Raw genomic sequence first — 19,760 nt, 5'->3', positions numbered from 1 at the left:
TTTTGTTACTATGTGTAGTCCACCTCCTGCTGGCAGCACTTTCTCATCTTTTGTTTTGCTTCTTGTAACCTGATAGCCAAACTTACTGGAATTATATCTAAATTAAGATAACTAGATTTTTAAGAGGACTTAAAATGTATTTTTTCTTTCTGAATTTTTGATATTGCTAGATAAGGTATTTGGACTAGTGGGTTGTTGCTGAAAATTGTCTTGCATAATTATGCTTGTCTTTTTTCTTTTGAGTTTGTGTTTTCATTTCTAAGAAACTCAGTTATGTGATTTTGAAAAATGTGAATAAGCTCAGTGAATCTTATGAAAGTTTTTTTTTTTTTTTATGAGATGCCAAGGAAAAATAACTTTAAACCTTTTGGAAGGAAATATAAAGTGAAACTTTATTTGCTTGTAGTGATTTTTGTTTTTATATTTTGGTTACATATAAAGAATAAACTTTCTTCGGTGAGAATTTTTGTTGTTCAGCTCTCTTGTCATGCTTGTATTTAGTTTAACTTACATGTTTTTAGCCTCATTTTTTATTTTTGCAGGGAAATGCAGTAATAGATTTATTTTTGGAAATACACATGCATATATTAGAGAGTTTCCTACCTTTTAGTGGGACTTTTGATATTTTGGGGTGGTATTTTTCTGTTGAAAATTGAATAAAGATTCAGTTGCAATGGAAACAATGCTAGGTAATAAGTCAGTTTTAAAAAGAGGAAAATAATGTTGAGTTGCAAGAGTAGAATTTTTAAATACAAAAGCATTGTAGAGATTTGTAATAAGCATTTGATTAATTGATTGACTCTACCTTGTTTTCTGAAATGAAAAAAAGTACAGACACATGATCTGAAATTCTGCATGGTTTTGAGCTAGTCCCAATCATTCTGAGCCTTAATTTCTTCATTGGGGGATTACTGATACTTTGAGTATAGCTATAATTTTAGAAGATCATCTATGTGAAGCACTGACACACACTAGGCTTGTAATATGTGTTGGTTGTGTTACTTTATGTGATACATATATTCCCGAAGAGCAGAATTTTAATTTGACTCTTTACATAATTTTTAAATTTATTTGAGAACCTATTTAACACATTATTGACTGGGAGATTTTTGCAGAAACTAATGGCTGTGGTCAGGGATTTGTTAGTTAAGTGAATATTGAAGCTCTCTGGTCAATAATGTTCAGGTTACAAAAGATGTATTAATATTAATAATGTCTCTGGCCAAAAAGTTGTTAAAATAACAATAAGTTGTTAATGATACCTATTATAAAGAAAATTGTCACTTTTTAATGTTTTAGTTGGTCAAAGCAAGAGTTCCTATAGTAAAGATTCTGCCTTTGACAGAAACATCCATTTTCAAATGATAACTAATTTAAAGATTGTGAACAAGATTTAATATGGGCGAAATTACCTTTGGGAGAATTTTTTTCATCTAACTCAACTGTTAAAGACCAGAGGAGGTATTCTTTAGTTACTGTGTTTCAAAAAGAAAGCCGTCTTCATGACTTCTGTTACTGCACAGTGAAATTTATTTTCAAATTTGTCAGTTGGTGATAAAACAGAAAGAAAGGAATTATCAGAGTAAGGAATATTTCAGACCAAGTTTTGGTAATAGGGTTATTTTAATAGCTCCTATTTATGGTTTGAATTTTTAAATACTCTGTAGGTTATAAGACTTCTGTGAGACAAGCATGTAGACAAGATCACTTTTTGATCTTGACTTATTGTCACTGTGATAACTAAACCTCCCCTTGGACTGAATCAGTGGAGAATTGCCTTTATGACCAGTTCTTCTCCTTAGTAAAAATCCTACTGTAAGGCTCAGTATACTTGTCCCTTGGTATCCACCAATTGGTTCCAGGACCCTGAGGATGCCAAAACCTAAGGATGCTCAAGCCCTTAATATAAAATTGCATAGTATTTGCATATAACCTACACACATTCTCCCATATACTTTAAATCATCTCTTGATTATTTATAATAACTGATACAATGTAAATACTTTGTAATAGTTGCCAACCCTTGGCAAGTTCAAGTTTTGCTTTTTGGAACTTTCTGGAATTATTTTTTACAGATATTTCAGTCCGTGGTTGGTTGACTCCACAGAGGCAGAACCCATAGATATGCTGGGCCCACTGTATTTATATATTGCTTAGCGTTTAGTCTTTAAAACCATATACTATAATTGTTACAAGCAATACTACAAGGTTGTGCTTGTATTTTGATAAATTTATCCCCACATTTCATGTTTTCTGATGCTATTGGAAATTTTATTACTGTTCACATTCATTTTCCAATTGTTCATTTCTAGTATAGGAATACAATTAATTTTTATATACTGACCTTGTATCATATATCCTTGCTAAAATTCATTTACTAGTCCTAACACGTTTTTTTGTGTGTGTGTGAATTAGGATTAGGATTTTCTACATATGCAGTCATATTGTCACCAAAGAAAAAGTTTCACTTCTTCAGTTACAATCTGGATGTCTTTTAATTTTTTCTCTTTCTTTTGTTGTACTGACAGGAACTTCTAGTACAATATTGAATAGAAAATGTGAGTGAACATCCTTGCTTTGTTCTGGATCTTAGGGATGCCTTTTCCTCACATAAGAATTTTGGTTTTTTTCATAGAGGACCTTTTTCAATATGAAGAAGTTTCCTTCTTTTTTTATTTGAATGAGAGTTTTTTTTTTTTAATCATAAATGCATGTTAGCTTTTCTCAAATACTTTTTCTATATTTTTTGAGATGTTCTGATGATTTATATCTTCTTTTAATTTTGGAAAGTTATATCAATTGATTTTTGAAAGTTAAACCAAACTTTAAGTCATAGGATGACCCCAACTTGGTCATGGTTTACTTTCTTTTTAAGGATTTTACATCTGTGTTAATGAGAGATATTTCCTGTAGTTTTCTTTGCTTGTAATGCCTTTGGCTTTGATAACAGGGTAGTGAATTAAGTTGGGAGGGATTTCCTTCTCTTCTGTTTTCTGAAAGAGTTTGTGTAGAAATGGTATTGTTCCTTAAAAGTTTAATAGAATTTACTAGTGATCATTTCTGGGCCCATAGTTATATTTGGAGATTATAAATTAAATTTTGTTTAACTAATACAAAGCTGTCTTCATCTTGAGGTAATTTTGGTAATTTATAGCTTTCAAAATACTTGTCCATTTCATCTAAGTTGTTGAATGTATTGGCTTAATGTTAGTTTGTAACCTTCCTTTATCATCCTTTTACTGTTGTAGGATCTGTCCTGATGCCCCCAGATAATAGTAATTTGTGTTCTTTCCTTTATCCTAATGAGAGGATTAATTTTATTGAACTTTACAAATAACCAGCCTTTGATTTCAATGTTTTTCTCTACTGTCCATTTTCTCATTATTGGTTTTCTAATTTATCATTTTTTTTTCCTTTCTTTTACTTATTTTGGGTGGTGTTGGTATAGACATAGATAACTGAATCATAATACAGTTCTGAAATAGACCCATACATGGATGCTGAATTGATTTTTGGGGATAGTGCAAAAGTTACCCAAGGGGAAAAGACAGCCTTCTCAAGAAACTTTGTGAGAATAACTAGGCATCAGTATTGAAAAAAATGACTCTAAACCCTTACAACAAAAGAAAACAGGAGAAAAAGACTTCAAATGATTCATAGATTTAAATGTTAGAACCAAAACTATAGTATTTCTTGAAGGAAAAATAGAAAATCTTTGTGACCTTAGGGTAGTCAAAGATGTTCTAGTTAAGACATAAAAAAGCGTGAACAATAAAACAACAACAAAGACGTCCAATAAATTGGGTTTCATCTAAATATAAACTGTTGTTCTTTGAAGGATACTGTTAAGCAAATGAAAAAAACATGCTACAGTGTGGGAGAAAGTATTTGCAAAGCTTGTATCTGAAAATGACTTACATCCAAAATAAACAACTCTGTAAGATTTATTATAAGACAAATAATGTAATTTTTAAAACATGAGTACAGTGTCACAGCATGTCACAGAAAGATGTGAATGACCAGTAACAACATGAAACAATGTTCAAAATGTTGTCCTCAGTGAAACTCAAGTCACAGTGAGGTGATACTTCATGGCCATTAGCATGGCTAAATTGGAAAGATTGACCATACTAAATGATAGGTTCTGGAGCAACTTGAAGTCTCATGTATTGCTCATGGAAATATAAAATGGGACAATCCCTTTGGAAAATAGTGTGTACATTTCTTACAAAGCCAGAGACCTCTGTTCTCCTGTGATGTTGTCAGGTGAGAGGATAGATGTTGATTAAATGAAAGCACAAACATGTTTATTAAAACTGTAACAGGTGTTTCAGAAGACAATTACAGAATATTCTAAGGTTGTGTAGTAAAAATTAAAACATTTTTGACCCTTTCACTCTAGTTCAGATCTGTCCTTTGAAAGGTTTGCTTTTCCTAAAGCATTTAGTACTGCTTGGATAGTCTTAGTGTTCATTTGGATGAAACATCTTGCACATGAACATGCTCTTATTAAACTATTGTTATCTCCTCTTACTTTTAGCATGTTTGTATTGTTTTAAAATACTAACAAAAATTAAGCATTTAGCTCAAGTGACAAAAAAATTAAAAAAAAAATTCACTCAGCAAATATTTGTAAGTACCTCCCTGAGTCTTGGTCTGTTATTATATCATTCAGTTATATGCTAGACAACATTTTGTTACTAGAACAATAGAAACTCAAAAATGGCAATTTGTTCTGGTAGGGTATTTTTGGTGCTGCCAGAGGAGTTACTACCATTGGAATGTGTCAAACACAAGTGCTTTTAAAAATATATTGTGCAATATATTAATGATATTTAATGCTAATGGAGAATATGGTATGTGGGATGGAATTTTTGTGCTCATTTAAGTTTAGGAAATGGAGGACTAAAGAAAGTTAAACATTGTTAGTTCTAGGTATTTTCAAAATTTTTAATATGTTATATTCTAAATCTTGTAAAATGGAGCTGTAGTACACAGTGACTCTGTTTTTCATCATGGAACCCGTTCCTCCTTACATTATTTGTAGGAATAGATGTTAATATTTAAGGAAATAAGTAAATCTCCAGTAGCATGTAAAAAAATCATAGTGGCATATTTTTTAAATGCATGATAATTTTACTGTAAAACCATTATTGTTTAGACATGATTAGATTTGTATTTTATGTACTGAACTTTGAGGAATTATCAGGAATTAATTTACATGTAAGGAAAGAATCATTTTTCCATTCTTGCATCCTTTCCTGGGAAAGGAAAATTAAATTTATGTTTCTCTTATATTTCAGAACAAAGTAGAAGAGATGACTTAGAAGCGTTAGGTCACATGTTCATGTATTTTCTGAGAGGCAGTCTTCCTTGGCAAGGTTTAAAGGTAATTGTTTTTGTGTTTCTTTATTGAATTCAGTAAGTTATTAATTTATTAAGATACTTTCTTCTAAGTATTTAATTTTAAAATTACCTCTCAAGAGTTTTTTCTTTCTATTTTAGGCTGACACATTAAAAGAGAGGTATCAGAAAATTGGAGATACAAAACGAGCCACACCAATAGAAGTGTTATGTGAAAATTTTCCAGGTAATGAATAATGCTATATTGATACATGTGCTTATTATACACAAAAAACTGTAAGTGTTAATTGTCGTTACTTAAGTTTATAAGTACTTTTTTCATGCTTAAAAATATGATTTAAAGGATGTCAGCATTTGATACACAGACCACAGGGGCACTTTACATATTTGCTTTGTAAGATGGTATTAATGGAAAAAAATCCTTCTAATAGTGTTGGCCAGTACCAGCTAAAGTAGTAGTTTCTTCAACAGCATACTTTCAATAAGTTGAAATATTTGCTCATAAATACCAACTGTAAAGTTTTGGTATCCAGTTTTAGTCGTTTGAATCTCAGTATCAATCTCAAAGGATGTATGTGATATATGATGTAGTCTAGTTTTCCAAGTACAGCAAAATCTACTAACCTTATTACTTTTAGGCTAATTTTTTACTTTATGAAGATAGTTTTGTTCCCATGTAGCTTTTTGGCAACTCACATGAAATCAAGCAACAAAAATTTACTTAAGATTTCTAAATTAATTAGCAGATAAGAGTAATGTGTCTGTAATGAGTTAGAATACCTGTTATAATATGTTGTTGTTCAGTCCCTAAGTCATGGCTGACTCTTTACGACCCATTGGACTGTAGCATACCAAGCTGCTCTGTTTCCCACTATCTCCTGGAGTTTGTTCAAATTCATGTCCATTGTGTCAGTGATGCTTTCCAACCATCTCATCCTCCATGGCCCCCTTTTCCTTCTGCCTTCGATGTTTCCCAGCATCTCGGTCTTTTCCAGTGAGTCGGCTCTTTGCATCTGTTGGCCAAATATAGGGCTTTTGCTCCAGTGAATAAACAGGGTTGATTTCCTTTAGAATTGATTGATTAGGTCTTCTTGAAATCCATGGAACTCTCAAGAGTCTTCACCACTGCCACAGTTCGAAAGTATCAGTTCTTTGACACTTAGCCTTCTTTATGGTCTCTCATATCTGTACGTAACTACTGGAAAAACCATAGCTTTGACTGTATGGACCTTTTGTCAGCAAAGTGATGTCTCTTCTTTTTAATATGCTGCTAGGTTTGTTACAGCTTTCCTTCCAAGGAGCAAGTGTCTTTTAATTTCATGGCTGCAGTCACTGTCCACAGTGATTCTGGAGCCCAAGAAAATAAAATCCGTCACTGCTTCTACTTTTTCCCCTTCTATTTGACAGGAAGTGATGCGACTGGATGCCATGATGTTATTTTTTTGAATGTTGAGTTTTAAGACAGCTTTTTCACTCTGATCTTGCACCCTCATCAATAGGCTCTTTAGTTCCTCTTCCCTTTGTGCTGTTAGAGTGGTATCACCTACATATCTGAGATTGTTGATATTTCTCCTGGCAATCTTGATTCCAGCTTGTGATTCATCCAGCCTGGCGTTTGCATGATGTACTCTGCATAGAATTTAAATAAGCAGGGTGACAGTATACAGCCTTGTCATCCTCCTTTCTCAATTTTGAACCAGTCCAGTGTTTCATGTCCAGTTCTAACTGTTGCTTCTTGGCCCACATACAGTTTTCTCAGGAGACAGGTTAAGGTGGTCTGGTATTCCCATCTCTTTAAGAATTTTCCACAGTTTGTTGTGATCTGCATAGGCAAAGGCTAAAGCAGAAGTAGATGCTTTTCTGGGAGTCCCTTGCTTTCTCCATGATCCAACAAGTGTTGGCAATTTGATTTCTGGTTCCTCTGCCTTTTCTAAACCCAGCTTATACTTCTGGAAGTTCTTGGTTCATATACTTCTGAAGCCTTGCTTGAAAGATTTTGAGCATAGCCTTGCTAGCATTCAGTTGCGTGTATCTTTCCCTTTATCCCTTGCCTTTTACTTCTCTGCTTTCCTTAGCTTCCTAATCCTCCTCAGACAACCACTTTGCTTCCTTGCATTTTTTTTTCTTTGGGATGGTTTCAGTCACTGCCTCCTGTACAGTGTTATAAACCTCAGTCTATAGTTCTTCAGGCACTCTCTAGTGAATCTAATCCCTTGAATCTATTCTTTGTCTCCACTGTATAATCATAAGGGATTTGCTTTAGGTATAGTGGTTTCCCCTACTTTCTTCAATTTAAGCCTGAGTTTTGCAATAAGAAGCTCATGATCTGAGCCACAGTCAGCTCCAGGTCTTGTTTTTGCTACCTGTATAGAGCTTCTCTATCTTCAGCTGCAGAGGATATAATCAGTCTGATTTTGGTGTTGATCATTTGGTGATGTCCATGTATAGAGTCGTCTCTTGTGTTAGAAAAGGTGTTTGCTATGACTGATGTGTTCCCTTGACAAAATTCTTTTAACCTTTGCCCTGCTTCATTTTGTATTCCAAGGCCAAATTTGTGGATAACTTTTTCCTTTTGCATTCCAGTCCCTGAGATTATGAAGGGCTTTTCAAGTGGTGCTAGTGGTAAAGAACCCTCCTGCCAATGTAGGACACTTGAGAGATGTGGGTTTGATCCCTGGGTTGGGAAGATCCCCTGGAGAAGGAAATGGCAACCCACTCCAGTATTCTTGCCTGAGAAATACCATGGACAGAGGAGCCTGGCAGGCTACAGTCCTTGGGGTAGACTTGCAAAGAATCAGACATGACTGAGCAGACATACACAGAGCCTAATTATGAAAAGGACATCTGTTTTTGGTGTTAGTTCTAGAAGGTGTTGTTGGTCTTCATAGAACCAGTCAGCTTCAGCTTTTTCAGTATCAGTGGTTGGAGTATAGACTTAATTACTGAGATGTTGAATTGTTTGCCTTGGAAATAAACCAAGATCATTCTGTCATCTTTGAGATTGTAGCCAGATACTGCATTTTGGACTCTTCTGTTGACTTTGAGGACTGCTTCATTTCTTCTAAGGCATTCTTGCCCATATAGTTGATATAATGGCCATCTGAATTAAATTCACCCAAATCTTGTCCATTTTAGTTCACTGATTCCTAAAATGTTGATATTCACTCTTGTCATCTCAACTTGACCATGTCCAGTTTACCTTGATTCATGGACCTAATATTCCAGGTTCCTATACAGTATTGCGGTCTTTTTTTTTTTTTTACGTAATTGGAGGCTAATTACTTTACAATATTGTGGTGATTTTTGCCATACATTGACATGAATCAGCCATGGGTGTACATGTATCCCCCCATCCTGAATTCCCTGCCCCACCTCCCCCTGGGTTGTCCCAGAGTACCAGCTTTGAGTGCCTTGCTTTATGCATCAAACTTGAACTGGTCATCTGTTTTACATATGGTAATATACGCATTTCAATGCTATTCTCTCAAATTGTCCCACCCTCGCCTTCTCCCACAGAGTCCGAAAGTTTTTTCTTTACATCTGTGTCTCTTTTGCTGTCTTGCATATAGGGTCGTCATTGCCATCTTTCTAAATTTCATATATATGCATTAACATACTGTATTGGTATTTCTCTTTCTGACTTACTTTGCTCTATATAATAGGCTCCAGTTTCATCCACTTCTTAGGATTGACTCAGATGTGTCCTTTTTCATAGCTGAGTAATATTCCATTGTGTATATGTACCACAACTTCCTTATCCATTTGTCTGCTGATGGACATCTAGGTTGCTTCAGTGTCCTAGCTACAGTATTGTTCTTTACAGCATCTGCTTTACTTTCACCAGCAGACAGAACCGTAACTGAGCATCGTTTTCCGCTTTGGCCCAGCCACTTCATTCTTTCTGGAGCTATTAGTAATTGCCCTCCGTTCTTCCCTAGTAGCATATTGGGCACCTTCAGACTTGGAGGGCTCATCTTCTAGCATCATATATCTTTGCCTTTTCATATAGTTCATGGGATTCTCCAGGCAAGAATACTGGAGTGGGTTGCCATTTCTTTTTCCATTGGATCACGTTTTGTGAGAACTCTTCACTATGACCCATCCGTCTTGGGTGGCCTAGCATGACATGGATCATAGCTTCATTGAGTTATGCAAGCCCCTCCACTGTGACAAGGCTGTGATCCATGAAGGGGGTTGTGATTTATGCAGTAACAGTAAATGAGAACCAAACTTGAAGCTAGAAGATGGAGCTTATATTCAGTTCAGTTCAGTTCAGTCGCTCAGTCATGTTTGATTCTTTGCGACCTCATGAATCGCAACATGCCAGGCCTTTCTGTCCATCACCAATTCCCGGAGTTTACTCGAACTCACGGCCATCGAGTCAGTGATGCCATCCAGCCATCTCATCCTCTGTCGTCCCCTTCTCCTCCTGCCCCCAATCCCTCCCAGCATTAGAGTCTTTTCCAGTGAGTCAACTCTTCGCATGAGGTGGCCAAAGTAGGTTGCTGCAAAAGTAATTGTGGTTTCAGACCGTGAATTTAAATCGTTGTAACTAGGCTCTGACACATCTTTTTTAATCAAAATAGGAACCATTACAGACAACACAGTTTTGTCCACGAGAGAGAAGTTTGTTTATTCCTGTAGCATAAAAATCCGTGCTTCCAGATTGGATGAAGTCTTGGAAAGCATTTTCTGCCTTCTGCTGATGGAAGCATTTTCCCTGCAAAAAAGTCATCGAGATGCTTAAAGAAGTGGTTATCGGTTGGCGAGAGGTCAGGTGAATATAGCAGATGAGGCAAAACTTCTTAGCCCAGTTTGTTGACCCTTTGAAGCATTTGTTGTATGATGTGCAGTCAGGCGTTGTCATGGAGAAAAATTGGGCCATTTTTGTTGACCATTGCTGGCTGAAGCCATTTCAGTTTTCAGTACATCCATTTGCTGAGCATACTTCTCAGATGTAATGGTTTTGCCAGGGTTCAGAAAGCTATAGTGTAACAGACCAGCCAGCATCAGACCACCAACCAATGACTGAGCTTTTTTTGGTGCAAGTTTGGCTTTGAGAAGTGCTTTGAAGCTTCTTCTTGGTCCAGCCACTGAGCTGGTTGTCTCTGGTTCTCATATAAAATTCAGTTTTTGTCGCATGTCACAATTTGATTGAGAAATGGTTTGTTGTTATAGAGTAAGAGAAGACAGCACTTCAAAACAGTAATTTTTTTGACTTGCGGTTGGCTCATGAGACACCCACTTATTGAGCTTTTTCAGCTTTCCAGTTTGCTTCATATGCTGAATGACCATAGAATGGTCGACGTTGAGGTTTTTGGCAATTTGTCGTGTAAGTTGTAAGAGGATTAGCTTCGATGATGCTCTCAATTGGTTGTTGTCAACTTCTGATGGCTGGTCACTGGGCTCCTCATCTTCAGGGTTCTTGTCTCCTTTACAAAACTTCTTGAACCATCACAACAATGTATGTTTTTGTTAGCATTTCCAACGCCAAATGTGTTGTTGATGTTGTGAGTTGTCTCCACTGCTTATGACCCATTTTGAACTTATATAAGAAAATCACTTGAATTGGCTTTTTGTCTAACATAATTTCTGTAGTCTAAAATATGTATACAATAAAAAGCAAGTAATTAGTCATTAGCAAAAAAAATAGTGAGAAATGTGCATTAAAATGATGTATAACCATACTTAATTAAGAATTAATTCCAGTATCAAATGGCAGTGTTCAACCATGCAAAACCAGAGTTACTTTTTCATCAACCTAATATCTCACTTCAGTATTTGCAGGTTCTCTTGTACAGTGCTGGCATTATTACTATAAAAGTATCAGCAGCATAATCTCAGGTAGCCCTTTTTCAAGTTTGCTTTTTTAATTCATTGATAGCAAACTTTAATTATATGTTTTGTTTTCTTGCTATCACATCTAGAACTGGAAGATTAAAAAAAAAATCACTTGATAATATAGTACCAAACAGTTTAGCTATAGGCAGATTGGCTCTACATTAAGAAGCTTGTACACATTTCTGCAGGAATATGGGAGTGCCAAAGTAAATTAGATGATTAGCTAGAAAGTAGAATATTGGGAGTGCAGAGAAGGCAATGGCACCCCACTCCAGTACTCTTGCCTGGAAAATCCCATGGACTGAGGAGCCTGGTGGGCTGCAGTCCATGGGGTCGCACAGAGTTGGACATGACTGAAGTGACTTAGCAGCGGCAGCAGAATATTGGGAGAGTCACCATGTAATTGGGTTGGTGCTACTTTCGTGCCTCTTAGGCTGTGGGTTACCCTGTTCTTACCAGCTGCCATGAATAAATTGGATCAGCTAGGTATCACCTACCATCTCTTATTATAGTACTCACATGTTAAAACTGTTTTACTGATTGCTCACCATTTTGCTTTTTGATTTTTACGACTTTTTCTTTCTTTTACTTCTGGAAAAGATGACCTTTTAAAACATATATATCTCTAATGCATTTGGGAATTATAATACCATTCAAAGGTTTATGTATTACCAAATAATTGTAACTTTTATGACCAGAAATTAAGAGAAGAATTAAACTGTTCTCCTGAATCTGTTTTAGCTCTATGTTGCTAGATCTGTTGGGTAGAATACCATTTAGCCTAGGTTAAATATTTGAATCCTCTTTTGGTCAGTTAGTATCTGTCACAGATTCTAAAGGAAATCCAGCAAACGAGTGCAGATGCTTTCACATAAAAATCAGCTCCCATCAGTATTAACAGTATGAGCTGAGTATGGTGTTTTGTGATTAAATAATTATGCATTGTTGAAATATCTGTTTCAACCTTCAGTACTATCCAAGGTTTCTATTAAAAATATTATTTTTTAAAAATTTCAGCCTTTTCTAATGAAATGAAGCAAAAATAATACTTGTTAAATCTCAGGTTTTTCTTTTGTCTCTGATTCCTTTCCTCCCTTCTTTTCACCCTTTTAATTTTATTGTTATTAAGTTCATAATATTTTAACTGATAGTAGAATCTTGCTACTTTTTCATGTGTTCTGATAATACTTGTCCTTTTAGATATTTATAATTTTATTATTAAAATGTATATAGAAAAGTTTAATCAAAGTAATTTTTATTTTCCTTCTAGAAGAAATGGCAACATATCTTCGTTATGTAAGAAGGCTAGATTTTTTTGAAAAACCAGATTATGACTACCTAAGGAAACTTTTTACTGACTTGTTTGATCGAAAAGGATATATGTTTGATTATGAATATGACTGGATTGGTAAACAGTTGGTGAGTACTACAGGCTGTGTAAGAAAAACAAAAGATTATTTGTAATACTTAGCTTCCTTTTTCATAGTAGAGATCCTTTATTTGAAGAATTGAGAACAAATAAATTTTTATTTTGAAGTATAGTTGATTTACAGTATGTTTTAGGTGAACATCATAGTGATTTAATATTTTTATAGATTATACTCCATTTTAAGTTATTACAGAATAATATCTATATTTTTCTGTGCTGTACAGTATATTCTTTTTGCTAATTTATTTCATAGATGGCAGTTTATGTCTCCTAATCCCCTACTGTTGTCTTGCCCCTCCTCTGTTTTTTCTCCTCACTGGTAACCACAAGATTGTTCTCTCTATTTTTAAGTCTGTTCCTTTTTTGTTATATTCATTTGTTTGTTTTATTTTTAAGACTCCGCATGTTAATGATAACAAGAGTATATTTCTCCTAAGCATAATACTCTATAGTTCCAGTCACATTGTTGCAAATGGCAGAATTCCATTCTTTTTTATGGCTGAGTAATATTTTATCATATAGTCTAGTTCAGTCGCTCAGTCATGTCCAACTCTTTGCGACCCCAGGGACTGCAGCATGCCAGGCTTCCCTGTCTATAACCAACTCTCGGAGTTTACTCAGACTTATGTCTGTTGAGTCGATGATGCCATCCAACCATCTCATCCTCTGTCATCCTCTTCTCCTACCTTCAATTTTTCCCAGCCTCAGGGTCTTTTCAGATGAATCAGTTTTTCGTATCAGGTGACCAGAGTATTGGAGTTTCAGCTTCAGCATCAGTCCTTCCAATGAATATTCAGGGCTGATTTCCTTTAGGGTGGACTGGTTGGATCTCCTTATAGTCCAAGGGATTCTCAAGTGTCTTCTCCAACACCACAGTTCAAAAGCATCAATTCTTTGGTGCTCAGCTTTCTTTATGGTCCAACTCTCACATCCATACATGACTACTGGAAAAACCATAGCTTTGACTAGACGGACCTTTGTTGGCAAAGTCATGTCTCTGCTTTTTAATATGCTCTCTAGGTTGGTCATAACTTCTCTTCCAAGGAGTAAGCGTCTTTTAATTTCATGGCTGCAGTCTCCATCTGCAGTGATTTTGGAGGCCCAAAAAAGGAAGTCTGTCACTGTTTCCACTGTTTCCCATCTGTTTGCCATGAAGTGATGGGACCAGATGCCATAGTTTTCTGAATGTTGAGCTTTAAGCCAACTTTTTCACTCTCCTCTTTCACTTTTCATCAAGAGGCTTTTTAGTTCTTCACTTTCTGCCATAAGGGTGGTGTCATCTGCATATCTGAGGTTATTGGTATTCCTCCCAGCAGTCTTGATTCCAGCTTGTGCTTCATCCAGCCAAGCGTTTCTCATGACGTACTCTGCATATAAGTTAAATAAGTAGGGTGACAGTATACACCCTGACGTACTCCTTTCCCGATTTGGAACCAGTCTGTTGTTGTGTGTCCACTTCTAACTGTTGCTTCCTGACCTGCATACAGATTTCTCAAGAGGCAGGTCAGGTGATCTGGTATTCCCATCTCTTTCAGAATTTTTCAGTTTGTTGTGATCCACACAATTAAAGGCTTTGGCATAGTCAATAAAGCAGAAATAGATGTTTTTCTGGAACTCTCTTGCTTTTTCTATGATGCAATGGATTTTGGCAATTTGTTCTCTGATTCCTCTGCCTTTTCTAAAACCAGCTTGAACATCTGGAAGTTCACGGTTCACATATTGTTGAAGCCTGGCTTGGAGAATTTTGTACATTATTCTGCTAGCGTGTTAGATGAGTGCAATTGTATGGTAGTTTGAGCATTCTTTGGCATTGCCTTTCTTTGGGATTGGAATGAAAACTGACCTTTTCCAGTCCTGTGGCCACTGTTGAGTGTTCCAAATTTGCTGGCATATTGAGTGCAGCACTTTCACAGCTTCATCTTTTAGGATTTGAAATAGCTCAACTGGTATTCCATCACCTCCACTAGCTTTGTTCGTAGTGATGCTTCCTAAGGCCCACTTGACTTCGCATTCCAGGATGTCTTGGTCTAGGTGAGTGATCATACTATCATGATTATCTGGATCAACAAGATCTTTTTTTATATAGTTCTTCTGTGTATTCTTGCTATCTTTTCTTAATATCTTCTGCTTCTGTTAGGTCTGTACCATTTCTGTCCTTTATTGTGCCCATGTTTGCATGAAATGTTTCCTTGGTATCTCTGAGTTTCTTGAAGAGATCTCTAGTCTTTCCCATTCTATTGTTTTCCTCTGTTTCTTTGCACTGATCACTGAGGAATCTTATCTCTTTCTTATCTCTCCTTGCTGTTCTTTGGAACTCTGCATTCAAATGGGTATGTATATCTTTCCTTTTCTTCTTTGCCTTTCTCTTCTCTTCTTTTCACAACTGTTCGTAAGGCTTCCTCAGCCAGCCGTTTTATTTTTGAATCTCTTTTTCTTGGGGTGGTGTTGATCCTTGCCTCCTGTATAGTGTCACGAACCTCCGTCCGTAGTTCTTCTGTAACATTTCTTTTTAAGATGTTTATGTTTTATCTTCTTACTTTTGGCTCTGCTGGCTCTTCATTGCTACACAGGCTTTTCTCTACTTGCGGAGAGCAGGGGCTGTCTCTAGCTGCAGTGTGCTGGCTTTTCATTGCAGTGGTTTTTCTTGTTGTGGCGCTCGGGCTCTAGGGCTTGTGGGCCTCAGTTGTTGTGGCACATGGGCTCTACAGCACAGACTCAGTAGTTGTAGCGCTCAGGTTTAGTTGCCCCAAGGCATGTGGGATCTTCTGGATCAGGGATTGAACCCATGTCTCCTGCATTAGCAGGCAGATTCTTTACTGCTGAGTGACCAGGGAAGCTCCTCTCCACATCTTCTTTGTCCATTCATCTGCTGCTGGGCACTTAGGTTGCTTCCATATCTTGGCTATTGTATATAATGCTCTTTGGAACACTGAAGTGCATAAACCTTTTGAATTACTTTTTTTGTTTTCTTTGGGTATATACCCAGCAGTGTAATGCTGGATCATATGGTAGTTATACTTCTGGTTTTTTGAGGAATCTTCATAATGTTTACCACAGTGGCTGTACTCATTTAAATTTCCACCAATAGTGCACAAGGGTTTTATCCATATCCTCACCAACAATTGTTATTTTGTGTCTTTTTAATAATGGCCATTCTGACAAGTGTGAAATGATGTCTCATTATGGTTTTGATTTTAATGTCTCTGATGCTTAGTAATGTTGAACATTTTTTCCTGTATCTCTTAGGCATCTGTATGTTTTCTTTGGAAAACTATCTATCCAGATCTGCTTATTTGTTGTTTGTTTTTTTTGGTACTGTATGAGCTGTTCATAAGTTTTGACTATTAACCTCTTTTCAGTCATTTCATTTGCAGATATATTCAGTAGGTTGTGTTTTCATTTTGTTGATGGTTTTCTTTGCTATGCCAAAGCTTTAAAGTTTAATTAGGTCCCATTTGTTTATTTTTGCTTTTGTTTCTTCTACCATAAGAGACCCCAAAAAATATTGCTACAATTTAAGTCAGAGTGTTCACTTATGCTTTCTTCCAGGAATTTTGTGGTTTCATACATAAAGGTCTTTAATCTGTTTTGAGTATGTTTTTGTATATAATGTTAGGATATTCTGATCTCATTCTTTTGCACACAGCTGTCCAGTTTTTCAGCACCACTTATTGAAGAGACTATCTTTTCTTGTTTGTATATTCTTGCTTCCTCTGTCATAGATTAATTAGGTTAATTGACCATATATCTGTGGGTTTATTTCTGAGCTCTCTTTTCTGTTGACATGTGTGTCTGTTGTTAAGCCAGTACTGTGCTGATTTGATTGCTGTAACTTTGTAGTATAGTCTGAAGTCAGGGAGTGTTATATCTCCAGATTTGTTCTATTTTCTCAACATTGTTTGACAGGGTCTTTTGTGGTTCCATATACATTTTAGGATTGAGAATTAATAATTTTTAAAGGATTCATTCTTTGAGTTTTGTAAAAATGGAGAATTTGGAGTCTGTTTTTTAGAGTAATGGGTTATTTTGAATGTTTTACTTTTGATTTAGTTCTTAATATCAAACATACTTTTTAAAAATACAGTATTCTAGTGATTACTTTAAAAGATCAGCTAGTTTTTTCTTCAGTCATTGCTCAAGATATTCATAATTTTAGAATATACTTTAATTATTCTAACAGTTTTAGGTTATTTTGTAATAGACTGATACTTAGACATCAGAGCAAGTTTAGGTTTCTTTAACTATAAAAACTGCCCCCCAAATTTGTCTTGATCATAACTATGGGATGAGTGTCATTATTTAAATGAACACAACATTAAGTTCTTTTTTGAAGAGATGACTTAAAAGAAATCAAATATTTATTCTCACCAGTCTTCTTTTTAAAGAATAAGAACGCCTTACAAAATTTACTTTAATTTCAGTTCACTGATACCAAATTTTGTCCATATTTGGAACTACCAAGCTTTCAGATTCAAGTACTTTTAAACAGTTGACTTACTTAAATGTTTAATCTGTATTTTTCTTAGCTCCAAAGTGATTTGAATATATATTGTATCTAAAATGCAAACCTGAATATACTTTGATTAATGCATTTATTATGAAATTTTGAATTATATTTGAACATTTAAATTTTATTAAAGTCTCTTCTGAGTTAAAATATTGACAGTAACCAATTTTATTGGCTTATTTAAAAAATTATTCCCTTAATTTTCATAAAGTACTTTTTTCTGTTTATATATTGGCTTTGGAAATGAGAGACATAAACAACATTTTGTTTTTTTCATAAGAATTAACCTAAAACGTAATGGTAACATTAAAAGGTCTTTTGTTGATATGAAAATAAATACTTTATAAACTATTGAAATATTTTTAAGCTGCTTTAAATAGTAGTTATAATTTCTTGCTTTAATTTGGTATATTTAACGATGTATTTTAGGGAAGATACCTTTTCTTAATTAAGGCTTTATGTAGTAGTATCTTATTACTTTTTTATTATGTTAAGGTGCTAAATAATTTAAAATAAGACTTCTGAAATAGAATGCATTGATGCTAATTGTTATTGTGTCGCAGCCTACTCCAGTGGGTGCAGTTCAACAAGATCCTGCTCTGTCATCAAACAGAGAAGCACATCCACACAGAGATAAGATACAATCCAAAAATCAGGTTTGCTGTCCTTTTAGATATGAACTGTCTTGATTTATTTCTGTATTACCTTCTCACTGTTTATAAATGTATTTGGTGTTTTATCATGCCCAGATGACAGCTTTATAATTTGTGCATGTGTTTGCACATGTGTGTATACATACGTATATATACATATTGAATGATTGAAATACATATCCTTTTCTTCTATAAAACAGACCATATACAGACATATTAAGGATAAAAATGCACATATTTTCAATGCATAGGCTATTTCCCCTAATGTTCACTTTAATATTGTTTAATCATAAATCCTGATTAATGGTGTTAGTATAAACTTTGAGAATATTGTTCTGTTATAACGGAAGTATTTGGATACCCTGTTGGAATGAGTTGTAATAGTAGTTGTTCTTTCTAACTGTAGTCCAGTTTAGTGTAATAAATTATTTACTGAGTTCTGTTGTTTGAAAGCTACTGCTCTCCACATTGCAGAAATGCAGAAGTAAGGAAAAACATACAACCTGTGAGAAATGACTTTGTAATGAGTGGCTAGGAGCTCACTGAACCTCTGGAATCAATCAGACCTGGATATGGCAGGTTACTCATTCACTCAAAGCCTCAGTTCTCATCTATAAAATAGAAATAATGCATGTTAATTCCTAGCATATAGTAAGCATTCATTAAGTCTCAACTCTTGTGGCTGGTGTTCTTGTTATCATTATTACAATAAATTCACAAATAACTATATAACAATGCAGAATAAACTGTACCATGGGAGATACATTAATAAAGTGACATAGAGGATCATTGGAATATGTAGGATTTATATGCAAATGTGGTTTTTGAGATGAGCATGAAGAATGAATGGAATTTTTAAAGGCAGCCTAAGGAATAAGAATTTTGGAGAGAGTGAGCATTAAAAAATTAGAAGCCAAAAGTTTAAAAATGTGGAATATGTTTGAGGAGACATAAGCAGTTGATTTGGAGCAGAGAGCAGGTTCAAGACAAGATATAGAAGATTCATTGAAGAGTTGTATTTTCTGGGTAAGATAAATTGGAGGCTGTTGAATTTTTGAGCAACATTTTCACTCGTCTTTTTTATATAAAGAAACCTTACTGAATCCATTTTTGACAGAATTTTTGCTGTTACCTTGAATTAAATGGTATCTTTAGAACTTTTTGGAGAGGGGTAGTGTGCTATCTATTTTGTATTCCATCAGGGTTGAGCTGAGCGTTAAAAAAAGACATCAAAGAAAAAACACACTTACTAAAAATCATAGTCAAATAAAATGCTACATTTAGGAAGTATTTATAATTTTCTGCTTTAAAGTATACACAGTTTGAAAAAGATTAGTTTTATAATTTTGCCTTAGAAAAACTGAGCAGTAAAGGGTCTTATATATAAATTACTTCCAGTATAAATTAAGAGACATTGATAGCTTGAGTACTCTGATAAGATACTGTATATAGAAAGAAATGGGAGAAGTGAAGACTTTGAGTATGTGTTTTATAAACCAGTTAATTTCTCAAATGTATGTGGAACAAGACCAATAATTCATGTTCTGTGAGGATCTCTACTTGAGCTATTAGGTATTGTAATAAATGAAATTCTTCTTTTATTGTTGAATTAAATTATTCTTGAAATAAATTTAAATATTTTAAAGTTTTAACTTTCTGCCTGTTTCAGATATGTCTTGCTAGCTCATTGCTAGCTCACTGAGGGTGGGAACCGTATATCGTTGATGTAGTCCTTGCAATAAATGTAGGGAGTCAATTTTTTTTTTTTTCAGGAAATCCTTTAAGATAGCTTATATATTGAATTTGCTACTAGATATGTAGATATGTTTCTTATCATGATAGAAACATTGTATATCTAGAAAAAAATTTCTTAACTATCTGTGCTGCAGTAAACAGCTTAAGTTGTGTGATAAACCCACAGTTCATAATCCCCAAAGAAGAAAGGTTAATTCTTTAAATGTCTGAA

General features: G+C 34.9%; 1 protein-coding gene across 1 annotated transcript in view; it reads left to right on the top strand.

Annotated features, from left to right (window-relative positions):
• CSNK1G3 (casein kinase 1 gamma 3) overlaps positions 1 to 19,760 on the top strand; it is an 85,790-nt gene that overhangs the window by 37,220 nt on the left and 28,810 nt on the right. Inside the window, exons 6-9 of the mRNA XM_052642919.1 lie at positions 5,304 to 5,389; positions 5,506 to 5,590; positions 12,476 to 12,624; positions 17,705 to 17,797. Coding sequence (XP_052498879.1) covers positions 5,304 to 5,389; positions 5,506 to 5,590; positions 12,476 to 12,624; positions 17,705 to 17,797 — 413 coding nt within the window. The remainder of the gene's footprint in view (positions 1 to 5,303; positions 5,390 to 5,505; positions 5,591 to 12,475; positions 12,625 to 17,704; positions 17,798 to 19,760) is intronic.

This window comes from Budorcas taxicolor, chromosome 7, assembly GCF_023091745.1.
Source record: "Budorcas taxicolor isolate Tak-1 chromosome 7, Takin1.1, whole genome shotgun sequence".
Lineage (NCBI taxonomy): Eukaryota > Metazoa > Chordata > Mammalia > Artiodactyla > Bovidae > Budorcas > Budorcas taxicolor.
This window is presented reverse-complemented; position numbering and strand designations above follow the sequence as displayed.